Source organism: Halichoeres trimaculatus, unplaced genomic scaffold (genome assembly GCF_033239565.1).
Source record: "Halichoeres trimaculatus isolate MK-OKI-2021-1 unplaced genomic scaffold, fHalTri1.1 fHalTri1_scaffold_21, whole genome shotgun sequence".
NCBI lineage: Eukaryota > Metazoa > Chordata > Actinopteri > Labriformes > Labridae > Halichoeres > Halichoeres trimaculatus.
The window spans coordinates 25,892,270-25,911,323 of record NW_027437199.1 but is presented as its reverse complement, the minus strand read 5'-3'; the positions used below and the strand labels follow the sequence as shown (position 1 = coordinate 25,911,323).

The following is a 19,054-nucleotide window of genomic DNA, read 5'->3' as shown; positions in this document are numbered from 1 at the left end:
GAAGCAGTATCTCTGCATTAGTTCTCAATATAATATTTAAGAACCTAGAGGCCCTTTCCTAATATAGTGAGTAAAGGGGGGCTACAAATATGACAAAAGCACCTGATAATGTAGGAAACAAAAGAGAGTTGTACATAATCATTTGCATGCATGTCCAAAAACATCTGCAACTTGTTCAAAAAATGAGAAACTGATTTACTGCACAAATGAAGCTTAGCGGAAGTTCAATCAGAAAGACTATCTTCCTGGCATGCCCCTTTTCTGTCTCTGTCTTTAACCGCTTCCTCATAACTCCACCTCTCATCTCCTTTTTCTCCCAATCACAGTCAGTCACCTATTCTCTCTCAGCCAATCCGTCGTAGCTGTCATATTTAAATATGCTCTCTCTCTCTGCAGCCGGTCAGCTGTCATTCAGCGAAAAGGTGACGTGTCAAATCGTATGGCTCTTACTTTCGTATTGTTTCTCTGTGTTTTTGCCGCTTGCTGCATCATGTCCGACACCGACTCCGATACCATGCTGGAGCACCTGAATCCATCTGGCGAACTCTTGCTCGAAGCAGCCCAGTCCTCTTCAGCGCAACGCCGGAGTGTTCGTATCGCTCAAGCCGAGTATGAGTTCTTATACTCCCAGCTAAAAGCTAGCGGCATCTCCCCAGCCCCCGGGCTTCAGCTGTCTCAGCTAAAGGAGCTGGCAAGTTTGGTGTCTATCAGCGGCTCTCCCAACGGTTCCTCAGCCTCAGGCGGAGAAGCTGCCGGACCCTCAGTGTCCTCCCGCGGGCGTAAGCGATCCAGGTCTGCGGCCACCATCCGTCCGAAAAAGAGGATTTCTTCTAGAGCAGCTTCTGCCGCTGCTTCAAACCCAGCCGAGTTTCCCGCCGCCCATTCGGCTCCTCCTGCTGCAGCTGCCGTGGGCACCGCTCCTCGTGCTGCGGCCGCTCCTCCTGCTGCTGATGGCGTCTACACCGCTCCTCCTGTGGGCACTGCTGCTGGCGCTGCTGCCGCCGCTGGCGCTCCTCCTGTGGCCGCTGCTGCTGGCACTGCAGCTGCCGCTGCTGCTGCAGCTGCCGCTCCTCATGCTGCGGCTGTCCAGGATATCATTCTATCTAACATTCAACAACTGGTGAGATCTGTCCAAAACATTGACTCTCGTCTCAGGAGCGTAGAATCTGCTTCAGCTCCCTCGCTCCAGTCTGTTGTTTCTCTGCCGGCCATTAACAACTCAATAGTCTCGCCACCTCAAAGTCTGGCATCCGCTGTTCCCGCTCCCATGTTAGGTAGGCCTTACATTCCCACAGCAGCAAACATTTCTCCGAGTCTTAGACAAAAAATCCTGCAAGGTAAATACGTCAACCTGGTTAGCATCATCCTTCCATCTCCAGAGTGTGATCAAAAAATCTCTTCTAACGAGAATGTGTCAGTCATTCTTAAATCATCCGATCCCCGTATGTCCAGAGATCTCTCCATAGGGGAGTTTCTCGTAGCGTTCGGGATATACAGAGATGTCATCTGTGCTGTCTATCCCGAACGTAGAATAGAACTAGACGCTTATCTAGCACTGATCGGCGACCTGAATATCAGATACGGGAAAAATCTCTTCTATCAATACCACAAAGCTTTCGCTAACAAGGCTGCTTTGCACATTTCTCAATCCAATTTGCTACTTAACTGGTCAGTATTAGATTCTGAGATCCTCATCATGCTCATCGGGGGCTCCCAGGCCGTGTCCTGCCACCTATGCGGCAATTTAGGTCACCCTCAGTCCCTGTGCCCTCAGCTGCCTTTCACGCATCAAGCCTCTCGATCGGCAGATCCTTCCTCCTCCAGTGCTCCTTCGGCGCCATCTATGACTGACAAACGCGGTAGAAAGGTGGAGTTTTTCAACAACAAGCCAATATGCAATAACTTCAATGAGAATATTTGTACTTACCCAGACTGCTTTTTTCTCCACGTTTGCAGCGCGTGCAAGGATGCGCACCCCAAATCAGTGTGCCCCCGCCGTCTGATCCCAGCGCGTCTGGCACGCGCTCAGCAATCAAACCGGCGCAACTCAAAAAACTCCTGAAAATCCATCCATCTACTCCATTAAACGTTCAAGCCCTGGCAGCAGAACTGTTAAATCACCCTGACTCTTCTTTCACTAATCACCTGCTCACCGGACTGTCTCAAGGGTTTCGTGTGGGCGTCGTCGCCCTCCCGGACATTAATTTTGTTTCAAAAAATTTGCAGTCCGCCACGAATGAACCAGATATTGTGACTCAGCTGCTAGGGAAAGAGCTCAATAAAGGTTACTTGATCGGCCCCTTTGACTCCCCTCCTTTTCCAGTGTTTCGCACCAGTCCCATAGGTGTGGCCACCAGAAAATACTCTGGCAAGAAAAGGCTCATTTTCGATTTGTCAGCTCCGCGCTCAGGCCCCATTATGAGCGTCAATAGCCTCATTCCTCCCGTTCCTTTTTCTTTGCATTATTCTACCGTGGACAACGCCATCAAATTAATAAAAATAGCCGGTAGGGGAGCCTGGTTATCTAAAGCAGATATCACCGATGCCTTTAAAATCGTCCCCATCCATCCTTCTCAATGGCACCTCTTCGGCGTTAAGTGGGACCAAAAATTTTATTTTGCTGTTAGACTTACTTTCGGCTGTAGGAGTAGTCCTTTCATTTTTAATCTTGTCTCTGAGGCCCTCTGCTGGATTTTGCTAAATAACATCAGACTCCCAGCAGTGCTCCATCTTCTGGATGATTTTCTGCTCATTGATCCCCCTCATGACAACTCCTGTTCCTCCCTGACTAAATTAAAGCAGCTGTTTAACAAGCTCGGCGTGCCTCTCTCTGACGAGAAAACTTTAGGCCCCGCTACATCTTTAGAATTTTTAGGCATCACACTCGATACCTCAGCCATGAAAGCTTCTCTTCCAGAGCAGAAACTCGAACGCATTCGTAGCATCTGTCAGTCCCTCTCATCTTCAGGTTCCTTTTCAAAACAGCAGTTACTGTCTCTTCTGGGTCATCTTAACTTCGCAATGCGCATTATTCCTCAGGGTCGCTCCTTCATTTCTAGGCTGTTAGATTTGGCCTCCTCCGTCCCAAATCTACACGATCAATTAGAGCTAGACGAAGGCTGCCGCTCCGACTTGAAATTTTGGTCGGAGCTGCTAGATCAGTGGAACGGCATTTCGTTCTTCTATGACGACATCGTGCACTCTTCCGACGCCATTCAATTTTTCACGGATGCGGCCCCATCCGTAGGTTTTGGGGGGTTTTATCAAGGCCAGTGGTTCGCTGATCACTGGCCCCCTTCTTTTTCAGAGCTAGATTTTTCTTCTGCTCTCTACGAGATCTATCCCATCGCCGTAGCATGCCACGTCTGGGGTCATCTCTGGCATCGTAAACGGATTGCGGTGCTCTGCGATAATCAAGCCGTAGTGGAGATAATTAACAAAGGTCGTTCTTCCAGCTGCGCAATCATGCCCTTCATGAGGCGAATCACCTGGTTATCAGTTAATCTTAATTTCATTATCACCGCTCGCCACGTGCCTGGTCAATTTAATGCCATTGCTGACTCACTGTCCCGTTTCAAATTTCAGGTTTTCCGGAATCTCTGCCCGGATGCCAATACTCAACCTACACCTGTCCCCTCTCTGAACGAGCTGGCCCTGTATTAGTTAATCCCCTTCTTTCCCCGTTTCTGTTATCCGCAAGATATTACATGAGGAAAGGGCTAGCAGCTTCCACGTTAAAATTGTATGATTTTGCTTGGATCACCTTTGCAACTTTTTGTTTCAACATTAATGTTCCATTAAAACCTGTTCACATCATAAACATCTGCGCTTTTATCACTTACTGCTCCGATGTTCGCCATTTCAAGCCGCAGTACATCCGTGGCTTGCTCGCTGGTATTCAGTTCAACATTAGATGTCATGATCCCTCCTTTCCCAGCCTTTTTTCAAACCCCTCAATTAAGCTTTTGCTCAAGGGCATCTCGAAATGTTTTCCCTCTAAGCCAAACAATAGAAGACCCATTACCCTTTCCATTCTTCATCGAATTTTGTCTGTTCTTCATGAAGGTTTATTTTCCCCGTATGTCGATGCACTTTTAAGCAGCGTGTTTTTACTCGCATTTTACGGATTCTTGAGAATCAGTGAATTTACCACTCCTTCTCTTGCTTTCAACCCCTCAGTAGATATTTCCTTTTCCGATTTAACTTTTTCTCCTGGACACTATAATCTCTTCCTCAAACATTCAAAAGCAAAAGGTGCATGCTCCATAATCATCTCTCAAATCGACTCTCCTTTTTGCCCGTATAAGGCTATGGTTAAATATTTACGCCTCAGATCTGCTGCTGGTCCTTCTCCTCTTTTTCTCACCCCTGATAATAATCCCATGTCGAAAACTTGGTTTAATCTTCATCTCAGAAAAGTGCTCATCTCATGTAAACTCTCGCCCCTTCATTATTCTAGTCACTCATTTCGCATAGGTGCTGCCACTACAGCAGCAGCACAAGGCACCCCGTCTTCTTCACTCCAGCAGATGGGCCGTTGGTCTTCCTCTGCTTATACTTCCTACATTCGTCCTGACTCCACCTCCATTCTGGAGGCTCAAAGATCCCTGAAACCCTGATTCGTAAGTAATTCATTTCTCTGGTGGTGGTGCTGCTTTTAGCTGCAGTTTACTCTGTGGTCATTCTTTCACTCATTTTTAACAAGTTTGATGTTCTGTCGTAAATCTCCGCCATCTACTTTCATCTACTTTTTCTCTGTCGTCATTCCTTTAAAACAAATAAATAAATAATAATAATTATAATAATAATAATATATAAACCTACATTCTTCCATTTTATTCTCCAACTAATATCATCTTCGTTTTCAGCAGCTGTCTCACAGCCTCCTACTGATCATTGCCTCTTCATCAGTAGCGTATCACGGCACCCGGCTTGGTTCCTCTCCATCATCAGTCGTTTCTCAACTTCCTGTTCTGCCCCTGCCTATCATATCTCTATTCATTTATACTATCTAGCTAACTTCACACTGTTCGTTTTCTGTATCAGCAGTTGTCTCGCGCATTCGACTAATCCTCTCCTCTCTACCAGCAGCGTCTCACAGCATTCGGCTGGACTTCCTCTCTCTATCGACAGCTGACTCTCAGCATCCTGCTGTCATCTTCTCTCCATCAGCGCTGTCTCACAGCATTCGCCTGATCATCTCCTCTCTATCAGCAGCTGTCTCACAGCATCCGGCTGATCATCTCCTCTCTATCAGCAGCTGTCTCACAGCATTCGCCTGATCATCTCCTCTCTATCAGCAGCTGTCTCACAGCATCCGGCTGATCATCTCTCTATCAGCAGCTGTCTCACAGCATCCGGCTGATCCTATCTCTATCAGCAGCTGTCTCCCAGCATCCGGCTGATCATCTCTCTATCAGCAGCTGTCTCACAGCATCCGGCTGATCCTATCTCTATCAGCAGCTGTCTCCCAGCATTCTGCTGTTTTCTCCTCTCTATCAGCCGCTGTCTCACAGCGTCCGGCTGATCATCTCTCTATCAGCAGCTTCTCATAGCATTCGACTGGTTTCTCCTCTACAACAGCAGTTGTTTCAACACTTCCAGTTTATCCTTATCTCTCATATCTCTATTCGTCTATCTCATCCTGCTAATATATTAAATGTCCTTTTTATCAGCTGCTGTTCACAGCGTCCAACTGTATACCCACTACATTAGTAGCGGTCGCATAACATCCGGCAAACTGTCCTACGTTCATACCTGCATTCGCTCATCTTTCCGGCTAATACTATTCTGTTCTTCTTTGCCATTATCAACTATTTTACAGCATTTGGCTCATATGCCCTCTCCGTCAACTGCTAATCACAGCAACCCAGGCTGATTCGTTTTACCTTTCTACATTGATCGCCTTTCTTTTCTGGTTAATATTTATTTAATTTTGTCTCTACTATCTGCAACTGTTTCTCAGCCTCCAAGTGATATCTCCTCTCCAGCAGCGCTTTCAGTTTTTTGGCTGATTTCTCTTTTCTTCCCTGTTCTCTCGTTTTCTCCTTAGCTGCCTTATCTCAATTTGTTATCAATGTCATTTCTTTCTAAATCAATCCTTGACCAGTCCGTTTTCATTATGAATCACTTCACTTCTCTTCCGCAGTGTTATTCATATTTCATAAATTGTGATTCACTTTGCAAATTTCGATGTCCTTTAATTCCTGTCTCTTTTTCTGTTTAGCGTCAAGTTTCAGGTATGGTATACCTTATCTTGGGGGGAAGTTCACGGGAGCATCAATCATTCCTCATGCTCCTGAAACGATCACTTCCTGCGGGGTCTAAGCGCCAAAGACTTTTTCACTCATCAATTCTTTATCTGTTTCATTAAAATTGGTCACTCATACTATTTGTCTCCTCTTCCTTATTAGTCTTTCCTGATTGAAATGAAGCTTAGCGGAAGTTCAATCAGAAAGACTATCTTCCTGGCATGCCCCTTTTCTGTCTCTGTCTTTAACCGCTTCCTCATAACTCCACCTCTCATCTCCTTTTTCTCCCAATCACAGTCAGTCACCTATTCTCTCTCAGCCAATCCGTCGTAGCTGTCATATTTAAATATGCTCTCTCTCTCTGCAGCCGGTCAGCTGTCATTCAGCGAAAAGGTCCTCAAACCCACCTCCACCCCTTCACCACCCCATCAGGTCTCGGTCATCCCTCAAGTCTCAACCAAGCATCTCACTCCTTCACCACCACCAGTGTCTAGGCTCCGGGGGGAAGTTCACGGGAGCATCAATCATTCCTCATGCTCCTGAAACGATCACTTCCTGCGGGGTCTAAGCGCCAAAGACTTTTTCACTCATCAATTCTTTATCTGTTTCATTAAAATTGGTCACTCATACTATTTGTCTCCTCTTCCTTATTAGTCTTTCCTGATTGAAATGACACAATGATGTGAAGATTGAACAAGTAGTTTTGAGAATTTCAATTCTGATCTGAGAAATGAACCAAAGCAACTGAGAAAAACTGCAAATATCAATAGTTGCATACGAAAAGGGTCCCAAAAAGTGGGACGGCTTGTCTCGGTTATTTGGGGATCTTTCCTGGGATAAGTCAGTGGAAACACCACAAAATGCATGCCTTACCCAGAAGAACTGAACTGGTCTGCTTGGTGGAAATGCGGCTTTAGGACCACCCTCTCATATGAATATTATTTTCTGCTGTTTTTCATGCTGGCAGTGTCTGTTACATAAGATAAGACATGAGATAAATAACTGTGAGAGTAGAGGGCTTTTATGTACTTATTTATTGATATTTAATTCTATTTGCACATTTATGATTGTATTTGTTTTAACTCTATTTATGAACTTGTGTATATATTTTTTATTTTTGTTTTTATTTTCAGTTTTATTTATTTATTTTTTTAATTTTGGCAGCTTTGGTCCTCCATAGTTTTCTGTCACTAACAGACACACCATACTAGACAATAATCACATCATGGTAACAACATGTGCCTTGTTGTCTGTAAACAGTAATGTTAGCTCTTTGTCTTACTGTCCAGACAGGTTGGCTCAGGACGATTTTACCAGCTTCTGGCACAGACAAATGGGAGTGCAATATGAGCCCCTGACAAACAGAGCCCCTGGGGAGAGACGTTGTGGGAGGACAGGATGGAGTGAACCTGAGTGAGACCTTGTTAGGAAGAGGCCAGAGTAAAAACTTACCGATATCAGATGCAAGCACATAAAAAGGTTGGCACAAAGTTTACTGTTATACATGCAACATGGACAATACAACTGTTCTTTTCCTGTCCACTACATTGTATCTTGCTGCCTAGGGGTGGGCCATATAGCCTCAAAATGATATCACGATATTTTAAGGAAATTTGTGATAATGATATACATGACGATATGGGAAAAAAACAAACAACTCATTATTAGTGGTTGCTACTTCTGAACAACAGCATTTTTATTGCACACTCAGTATGGACGCCACTTTTCCAATCATTTACTACAACTACTACACAAGCTTGAAATGTAAGCAAAGTAAGTTGGTCAGATCCAGAGGAAATCTTACGTTTTGGAGGAGGAAAAGTTAATCTAGCAGGCGAAAGTTCATAATTCTAACAACACATTCTTTCCATAAGGACACCAACACAAAGGAGATGGCATGGACTAAAGGTGCTGAAGTTTGGAGAGGGCAAGAAGAGCTTAATATACTAATTAATTACCATGAAAGTATGTTGTCATGGGTGGGATTCCTGCTGAAACATGTGGTTCTCCTGTGATCTTGTAATCTTGGGTATCCAGCTGCTATGAGCGCTGCGCTGCTCCTCTTTTAGGCACTAAATCCTCATGTGAGGACTAAGTTGATGCTGCAGTGCTACTTATGTTATCGCCGTTGTTGTTTCGTACACAGCAGGGAGCGTCATATGTCATTGTGTCTCTGCAATGTAAATACAGCAAAATGACAAATTTATATGGTCAAAAAAATATACCAGTATTGTTGTAAATGGCATGATATGGCACATCCCTGATGCTGCCACTGTTAATTTAACAACATGTACTTTGTGAAAAGTTCTATATGTTTCACAATGAACTAGGGATGCACGATATTATCGGCACAATATCGGTATCGGCAGATATGAAAATTTCAGCCGATAAGCACAGCCGATAATGTGCTATTCAGTTAGGATTATTATTATTTTCCATCTGAAAAATAAGCTCCTTAAATAAAATGTAGCACTTCATTTATTTGCACTGCAGAGCTCTGTGTCCGTCACCAGGTTGTTACAGTAGCTCTAAAATAATTAAATGCAACTTGGTTATGTTTAAAAATGCATTGTACATTTAAAGTTCATGTGATCTAAAGAAAGTATTTTTCTGTATTTCAATACTGAATGTCTTGAGTTTGAAAAAAGAATACATTTCTTATTTATGGTAAAATCAAATGTTTTTGTCTTGTTTTATGTGTGTTTCTAAAACAAATAAGACTGTCACAAGAAGAGTAACATAAATTCCAGTACAGGATAGACTTAGCTTTCTTTACAGTGAAAAAAACACAAACAAACTTGTGATTATCGGTATCGGTATCGGCCAGAAGGGGTTTCGATGTATCGGCATATCGGATATCGGCAAAAATCCAATATCGTGCATCCCTACAATGAACTTATGTTCTCTTACAGTTTTTCACACTTGTGTTTGGTGTTAGTAGTATTGGTGTTTGGTCATCTACTTAATGCAAAGCAAATCTGTTGTACAAACACACTGGAAAAAAATCTTTTATTTATTTATTTATTTATAGTAAGGAGAATATGGCCTGACCCAAATAAATTGTAAACATAACTTTATATTTATATATAAATGTAGTGTTGTTCTTGGTGTTGTAAATGATATAGAGTGTAAGTATAACGTTGGGCTTTCCAAGAAATGTGTTTTAGGTGTTTGATCAGTAAGTGAGAAAAGGTGCAAATTTTCACAAGCTGGTCCACGCTGGTCCAGGCGATGCTACCCTCACAGCTCAGTCAGCTCCGGAGGTCCTGTAAAAACATAAACAAAAGGTCACAACAAATGATTTCACTTGTTGTCCAGTTTGGATGGGGATCAAAGGGGCAGGGGAACCACAGGGTCTTGGAGCTTATGGAAAGAGGAAAACAACAATTTAGGCTGAAAGTTACTACGGGTAGCTAAAGATTATGCAAATATACAGCTACAGCACAAATTCACCCTTCAAGCTGTGAGGACAGCCACACCACAAAGACCATCTCTGTGTAGACCAGCTTGTGAACACTTGCATAATTTCAAACTTACAGATGAAACACCTAATACACATTTCTGGAAAGCCTGACATGATGTTTACACTTTACAGCATTCATGGCCACCCACTACAACAGCATGGTTATATTTTATCAATAGTTGGGTTTATAATCTACTGGAGTCACCCCTTGCTAGGCTCCGTACAGTTAACTTATCCCGTTTATGAGCAACACCGGCATTATACCTGTGGAAATATAAATGTTTGGGTATGACAATGTTGAAGGCGACACTCCAAACCCAATGCAGCTGCCTGGAGGCTAAGTAGAAGAGGCTTTGCCTGACGCACTCGATGAAAAAAAAGACGATAATCAAAGTCTGGTGTCTTTGGTTTATTTGAGGTCCATATAAATCCAGAACGTATGATTGGAAAGGTGAACTAAAAGTGCAAAAATCCAACTCCAAAAGTGATCTCAACAGATGCAGAAAGGGCCAAAAAATGCATATAATAGAACTCAAATATGAAAAGGTAAATCCAAAATACTAAATAATAAAGTTCCAATACGAGCTCCAAAACGATACGGTCAGCAAAAGTAGGACCTCTACTGTCACCCTCCTTCCACCCAGTGATTCAAACCTGTACCAGTAAAATAATCTAAAGACCTCCCACCACACCATGTGACACACGCCCCGGAAGTGACAAAACAAATTCATTCATAAAATCCGTCACCTACAAATGTTTTGAAGGAAAAAAAAGTAATCATCAGTGGCTGGATCTGTTTCTACGGAAGCAGATTAGGGCCATTTTGGACAGACAAAACAATTTTGGGCGTTAGACATTAAAGTCATAATGATGACAATAAAGTCGAAACTTCAAGATTGAAGTCAAAATGACGCAAACAAAGTTGAAATGTCTGGAATAAAGTCGAAAAACAATTTTGAGATGAAGAGGAAATGACGAGAATAAAGTTAAAATGTCCAGATTAAAGTAGAAAAGGACAAGAATAAAGTAAAAAAATTGAGATAAAAATCAAAATGACGAGAATAGAGTTGAAGAAAGATTTAAAATGAAGAAGAATAAAGTCGAAAAAAGATTTTGAGAGTAAAGTCGAAAAGATGACAATAAATTCGAATTTCAAATTTAAAGTCAAAATTTCGAGATTAAAGCTAAAATGAGAGAAAGAAGTCTTAACAACCTGCCCTGATGTTTAGCGGTAGTACACCGAGTACACTCAGCTCTTCAACAGCCCCAGGCAAAATTGACAGTAGTAGCAGGTGCAATACAGGACAAACGGCTGTCTTCAGGATCCGTGTATGTTTTGAAAATTAGATTTTCTGTTCAGGATATAAAGGATTTTAAAAAAACAAAGAAAGAGTAAGCTTTTTGACTTAATTTTAAAAATCAAAACTGAACATTGAAATTGGTGCTTAGGTTGTGCACGCTGACACACAGCCAAGCACTTAAGAGCGCACAGGAAAAATCCAGAGGAAATTCATGCAGTAGGGCTGGGTGATATGGCCTCACAATAAAATCTCTGATTTTTTCACAAAAATTTCGAGTTACGATTTTTTGACGATTTTTTTTTTCCTTTTGAAGAAAATGATAAGTACAAATGACAGAGACAACTCAAAACCAGTTTTGTTTCAATTTTGTCAAAAACTTAAAATAATAAAATTAACCTCTATTTGACTCTTGGAATTGAAGTTTCAGCTCTTCTGTTTCAATAACTTCACTTTGTAGTTTTAAAGGAGGCACATTCACATTGAAAGCGGCACCATTTTGTACATTTTGAATTTAAAAATACTGCAAGGAAAAGCGTGTACAGCACTGTTTCAGTGCACTACAGCACTGTTCTGTTTAGTGGTGCAATGGATCATCATTGATCCATGATCCGTTTGGATCGACGTAATCGGTTCAGCACACACGTGACCCGCGGATTGATTTCTGAAAAAAGCTGTGTGCTCGTCCGCACACATCTTTTGACGAGTGGAGAAGGGAGGTGTGCAGACATGGCAAGCGGAGTAGAGGAGGAGCTTGAACGCCCCGCGACACACTGGCCATACACACCGTGCCGTGCCTAAAGTGGTACTCCGGGATGGAACAAGTTGGGTCCTATCACAAGGTTTAGGGCAGAAATTACCCCTACAGCAGTGATTTTTGTGCAGCAGAAGCCCAGAGCGCTCGCACCAAATACCCCCTCCCTGCTCGTCTGACGGTTTCCTCTGCACTCAGACGGGGCCATACTTTACTTGACCAAAAACACAAATAAACGGACTCCCACCGAAAAAATCTGATATCTGTCTGCATTCACTCTTTATTCAGAGAATTTTCAGCGCATTACTTCCACACAAAAACACCGCTAAATAAGGCTCTAGTTCTCATCGTGTCGTAAAACGGTGCTACCTCCGCTGCAGAGCCACAGCTGGCTGCGAGACGCTCGCCGCTTAGTGTATCAGTCCGCCAGCGCGGCGTGCCAGATATAGACAAACGCAGGTAGTTTGCCAGGACGAATCATGCAGTAACAATGTAAAGATGAGTGATTATGAGAGTGAGGACGGCCTACCGTTCACTTTGCATTCCATTCCCATATTGTTTATATCTGTTTGTTTATATCTGGCGAGTCTTTTTGAAAAAAAAAACTCACATAATAAGCTCAGGTTCTCTCACTCTCCTTGTTTCAAGGAAGATGTCTTCTAATGTTTACCTTTGAGTTCTATTTTATTAAAGGGATAGTTCAGTTTTTTTGAAGTGGGGTTGTATGAGCTCTATGTGACCACTAAGGACATTAGATACAGTAGAAAGTTGTCTCCTCTCCCTCAGTAAGACACAAACTGTAATCGATGGTGACGAGGAAATAGACGCTAACAGGGAGATACCGTACCAAATTCAAAGGCAATTTTCTCTGCCTACAAGAACCAAAATCAAAAAGTAATACCACAGTTTAAGAGTACGCTACATAAAATATTTTTTAAGTGCATTAAGTCTTCGGAAATATAAACATTTATCCGGACCTAACTAACTGGTCATTTATCCTTCCGCCCCGCGCTAGTGCGCTCCGTCCCCCCTCCTCCTTTCAGCTGTAGGGAATGTAAACAAGCCATGCTTCGGGCGCCGGTTGTAGCCTCGTGTAAGTTTGATCTGTTGCACTTTAAGTTGATTTTTGGTTCATTGTTAAATTTTAAGGGAAGGAGATATGCATATATATTGCACTTTAATTTTTTTTCCATTAATAACTATGTTTTAAAGAAGATATGCCTTGTGCACTACTTTCATATATTTAATCTAATAATTAAAGCGTTTAATAAATGGACAAAACTTGTTTATTTTAATTTTAATTTTTTTGCTGATCCGAAAATTAATCCGATCCGTGACTCTTGATCCGAAGAACGATCCGATCCGTGAGTTTTGTGATCCGTTGCACTACTAGTTCTGTTATATTCTGCTTTTAAGTGATTTCCCTCCCCGCAGTTTACTTTCACAAATCATGATCAGTCCATGTCACCATAAGAGGGGATTTTCTTCAATAGAGTGGGGATGTTCTGAGAAAAACTAATGTATATTCATTTACTATCTAAATTTAAAAAATCAGAGTATTAACTTCGAAGAGCAGCAGGTTTTACGCGCGTCAGTCACGTCATTAATAATCTGCAGGTGAACATAAAAGGGTCCCGGCTTTGGAAATGTTTGAGTCAAAGATCTAAACAAACTCCTGAAAGGTGACTGATAGAAAACAGAGTATTGGAGGAAAGGGATTTGAACGTTGACTGACGAGAGGTCTAGTTTATATTAACCTCTTAGGGCTGTTGATACAGAACACGTGTCCGTCAAGGTGCTGGGTGTCAAAGACACACAAGAACATTTTATGACATTTAGGTTTCTGTTGTTTTGTTAGTGAACTGTTAAAGCACGCTGCACACACGTGGAGTCAGCGCTTGCTGCGGTATAAAAAGTGCGCAATAGCGGGGGAGAAAATTTCTTTTCTTTTTTTTTTTTTTTCATCCTCCACAAGAAAAAATTCGAATTAATCGATATAATCGAGATATCGCCCAGGCCTATTATACCTACTGTTTTGAAAAAAAACAGATCTTAAATCTGTTTTTTTTTGCTTTGATTCATACCATGTGGGAAAGACAAAGCCAACGCAGTGTTCAAATAAAGTTTTGATCTTTCAGGTGGCTTGATATATTGCAGAGGTCAAATCATTCACTGAGTAACATCAAAGAAAATGCCCCACCTCAGATCTGACAGTAGTTCAATCAAGAGAGACTCTTGCAACAGAAAAAGTTATGAACAAATTTAATGAATACATGCATGCAAATGAAGTTTGGCGGTTAGAACCCATCAAGCGTTGAGCAAAATGATCAATATAGGGGGTACAATGGCGTTATGAATTAGGGCTGGGCAATTATGGTAAAATTAAGAATCCCGATTATTTTAAGTGATATTGAAATCACGATTAATATACACAATTATTCATTTATTCAAATACTTCAGTACTGATTTAAACACAACTTTAAAGAACCAGCAAATAGCACATACAGCATTATTGATACACATAAGTCACACACACTCGCTGTGGCTGCACATGGAACACAGGAGAGCTATGAAGCACAGGAACTTGTATGCATTTACACTGTGTGGCATATTAATTGTTTTTCTTCGATCATATTGTTTCTATGATTGTCAGATGGCAAAATTGAAATCACGATTACAATCCGATTAATTGTCCAGCCCTATTATGAATTATGATTATCACCCGTAAGAATACTTACCTTAGGGGGAGTCTGATGATTCTAGATAAAAGCAAAGAGAAGGCATAGAAATAATGTTAAATTATACAAATAATTGGGGTAAGTGAAGATAGAAAGGAAATATGATGATTAGAACTCAACCTCTAATGTGCGTAATGACAGAGGTGAGAGGTCAGACAACCTTGGATGTGAGCAATGACAGTGGAGAGAGGTTCGACAACCTTTGATGTGAGCAATGACAGAGATGAGAGGTCCGACAACCTTTTATGTGGGCAATGACAGAGGTGGGAGGCCAGATGACCTTTGATTTGAGCAATGACCTCAGCCTTGGTCCAACGACCGCTATGTCAGCAATGACCTAAGCCTAGGTCCAACGACCATTTGTCAGCAGTGACGGTGTGCAGAGGTCCAACAACCATTTGTCAGCAGTGACAGTGTGCAGAGGTCCGACGACCATTTGTCAGCAGTGACGGTGTGCAGAGGTCCGACGACCATTTGTGACAGAAGTGACAGTGTGCAGAGGTCCGATGACCTTTGTGTCAGCAACGACAGTGTGCAGAGGCCCCACAACCATATGAAAGGCAGCAATGACAGTATGCCGGGGTCCGACGACCTTTTGAGTCGGCACCGACAGTGTGCAGGAGCCCCAGAATCATATGAAAAGTAAGCGATGACCTGAATTATGCAGCTGTGAATTGTAAGTGATAAATGAGATAACTTAGTGACCCAATGTGAATTCGACCACCACCAGTTATATGTCTTGAATATTTTAACATTTAATACTCAAATACTGGAAACTTTAGTGCTTTAGGGGCTGTTCTATTTTGCATAATCTGTTGAGAAGTTGCCATTCCTTGTTCTAGGGGTTAATTCTCTTCATGTATGTTTTCTTGTTTTGTAATAGGAGCAGGAGTAAGATGGAGTAGTGGGAATAGTGTTATATAATTTTAGAATAATTGACGTAATTTAGCATTTTAATCTAGTCACATGCTATGTTCAGGGTTGATGTATGTTTATCTGGCAGATAGAAGGATAGCTTCTGTCTCCAGCTTGTGTCTGTGAGGTCTCTTTGACCCTGTGTTAACTTTCACCCAGTCTCCTAGCTCCATGCTCTGATTCAACAGTCACACACTTTGATAGCACACCTCTCTGAAAACTGACATCAGCTGTGGGTTGAGACAGTTGTGTCAGTCATGTTTTTTGGCCAATTATTCTCGGGTGTTTAGTTTAACTCACCTCTTGTAGGCGTAGCAATGATTGTTATAAAATTGTATTGCTCCCGGATATCGGGGCTCATTCTTTTGGGACCAGCGCTGTAAACTTTACCTGTGACCAGAATAAATGCTGAACTGAGAAATGGATCCTCTTCTCGTGATCTTTGGGAGCTGTTCGACTAAAGAACTGGGTAGATTTTATTACAATTTGGTGCCGTGACCCTTGGACGACAAAACTCTCAAGGTCCGAGCAGTTGGACAGAGAGGATCACAGGCATGTGTCCTCAGACAATTCAAGAGGCCTCTATGAAAAAGGTGGGCAGAAACCTTTTCTATAGAATTTCTGCAAATTGACTTTAACCAAGTTTATAGAATTGTCTGAGAAACTGGCTTTTGATCATTAAATTGGTAATTGACTAAATATTTAAGAACCTTAAAGCATTTCTGGTCACATGCAATGTACCTCTGTAAATAAAAGTGTGTTTGGACTCCTGAGTGCTTGGGTGGAGTAGGACTCCCCAGCTCAGTTGAGGTAGCTCCCCGTTGGTTGGTTGTAGCCTAAAAAGGACTCCTGAGTGCTTGGGTGGAGTAGGACTCCCTGGCTCAGTTAGAGTAGCTCCCCGTTGGTTGGTTGTAGCAGAAAAAGGACTCCTGAGTGCTTGGGTGGAGTAGGACTCCCCGGCTCAGTTAGAGTAGCTCCCTGTTGGTTGGTTGTAGCAGAAAAAGGACTCCTGAGTGCTTGGGTGGAGTAGGACTCCCTGGCTCAGTTAGAGTAGCTCCCTGTTGGTTGGTTGTAGCCTAAAAAGGTCTCCTGAGTGCTTGGGTGGAGTAGGACTCCCTGGCTCAGTTAGAGTAGCTCCCCGTTGGTTGGTTGTAGCAGAAAAAGGACTCCTGAGTGCTTGGGTGGAGTAGGACTCCCCGGCTCAGTTAGAGTAGCTCCCTGTTGGTTGGTTGTAGCAGAAAAAGGACTCCTGAGTGCTTGGGTGGAGTAGGACTCCCTGGCTCAGTTAGAGTAGCTCCCTGTTGGTTGGTTGTAGCCTAAAAAGGTCTCCTGAGTGCTTGGGTGGAGTAGGACTCCCCGGCTCAGTTGCAGAGTCTCAATTTATTTAGTTCATTGGCCATTTTTTAAAAATTTTTTTATTACATATATTTTGTGTGTTATGCTTTTGTGTTTTGTCTTTGTGTTTTTGGGAGTGACTGAGATTGTGTTTTGGTGTCTTCTTTGTACTGTGTGGGTGATCCCGCTATTCAATGATATAATTACCAAGATTGGAGGAGACCAGTGCCACTGGAAATCTGCCCCTTTTTGTTGGATCCTGAATAATTTCTGGGGTGAAAACTGGGGTGAATCTTCAAGTTGTAATGTATCGTGCACATCAAACGGGTTTGACCCAACCAAGGAGGTAAATGTGCCCAAGAGCAAATTCTAACCATCCAAATTGAGCGCTCCAGGGTTAATTGAGAAACTGTACAGGCTTTGATCGATATAGAGCTCCAGAACCGGTTATTTTGTTTTCTTATTCTATGTTGGTTATTTTGTGTGTGTCTTCTGGCGTTAACCGTTTGTGTTGTTGATTTTTGTTTATTTGTTCTTGTTCTGCATCCGTTGGTCTTGTCTGATTTGTATTTGCTGTGATTGTAGCAATACATTTACAACATATATTCCTATGTGAATATTCTTTATTATTATTCTTTCACCCACTTTTTTGAACCCTTCAGACTTTAGAACATTCAGCTCATTCAGGAATGGCTATAACTTTTCACGTCCTTTCAAATTCCTCCTTGCACTAACACTGGTTTGTAATGGACAATATGTCTCAGGTGAGTTTGTGACTACTCACTAATTCTCCCCTTGTGTTCAGCAGTTCAACACAAGCTTTTCAGGAATTTGTTGAACGACTTTAAAATATTACTTCAGTAATTTATCTTCAGGATTCTGCATTAGCAGTTTAGTGCAAGCTGCTTTGGATTTCTGCACTTACAGTGCAATTTCTTCAGATTTTTATTCTAGTCGTATTTGTTCTGTGGCTTATTGTTTTCCTTGATTGTGTGGGTGGTTCCTGTTCGCAGACAGATTGTGGAGACTAAGAGAGGAACCTAGTGAGGATTAGAGACTCAAAAATTCTTCCAATCTAGTCCTTCATCCCGAACAGTTCTGTGGGGACCGGGATGGGTTAGATAGTCAAAAATATTTGGTCACATTAGGTAAGGACATTGGGTGAATGTCTAATTGATGTCATAAACATGAGGTAACGGTCGACAGGCCATAGGTGAACCGCAGTCTCCCAGGGAGACTGTAGAAGCTTGTTCACGCTGTCCCATCGTCCTCTGTTATGACTGAGATTCATTTGCGTGTTTAAAATAACATCATTTTTGAAAAAATGGCTAACAAATGTGTAAACCTATAGAAGAACTGTAAAACAGGTTATAGAGAAAAGAATAAGAAAAGTTGATAAAGTCTGTGGGTGTGTGTGCGAACAAATTTCTGCCTCTCTTCGTGTGTGTGTATGACCTTCACCCTCTCGTTGTGTGCCTTTATCTCTCCATGTGAGTCGATCTGACTCCCTTTCTGCTCCTGTGTGTGTGAGAGTGTGGGACAGCAGATGTCACTCAGAGGGACTCTGCTTCTGTATGTTTCTTCTTCAGGGGGGACATCAATCATTGAAAATAAAAGAGGACTAACATAAAAGTTATTATTTTAAAATGTTTTAAGCATAAACACAAGTTAAAATTTGAAAAATGGACATTATAAGAAGAGACTACTCTTTGTGTGTGTGTGTGTGTGTGTGTGTGTGTGTGTGTGCGTGTGTGTGCGTGTGTGTGTGTGTGTGTGTGTGTAGTGTGTGCATGCTATGTGTTCTAGCGGTGCATAAGGTTTGGGGAATGTATTTTTGCCGTCCTTTGATTACAGTTGATAAATAAGAGATGTCTTATGAAATGAACTTAAAGTTTAAAAATTGATTTTTTATGGTGGACAATATAATTATTTGGAACTGATCCTTGCCTATTTAAAGATTTTTTTTTTCTCATGAGCTCAAATGGTGGCAAAGCATATACAAATTGACAGAGGCCACCTCACACTGTGTCAAACCGTAGACTGATGTGGTTTAACAATAAATTAAGCAATTGGGTAAACAAAAACTCACTATATGATCACAACCAACCTAACCTGATTGAAAAGACTTTTGGCCATGTCAAGACTGACCTGAGAGGACGGGATTCTGACTCTGACTTTCAACACTCTGACAGAACAGCCGGCTGTAGACTACAATAAGACCTGTGGACTTTAAAAAGGAAAACTTGGCTTTAGAGCCACTGCTACATTTCTTAGTTACAATTGGCATAATGATGACAATC

General features: G+C 42.0%; 1 protein-coding gene across 1 annotated transcript; it reads left to right on the top strand.

The window, feature by feature from the left end:
• Nucleotides 1-490: 490 nt before the first annotated feature.
• On the top strand, nucleotides 491-4,451 carry LOC141810954 (uncharacterized). The gene is made up of 3 exons (XM_074698818.1): nucleotides 491-1,274; nucleotides 1,674-1,867; nucleotides 1,957-4,451. Exons 1-3 carry the CDS (start codon nucleotides 491-493, stop codon nucleotides 3,661-3,663), a joined length of 2,685 nt encoding a protein of 894 aa, XP_074554919.1. The 3' UTR covers nucleotides 3,664-4,451.
• The last annotated feature ends 14,603 nt before the right edge of the window (nucleotides 4,452-19,054 follow it).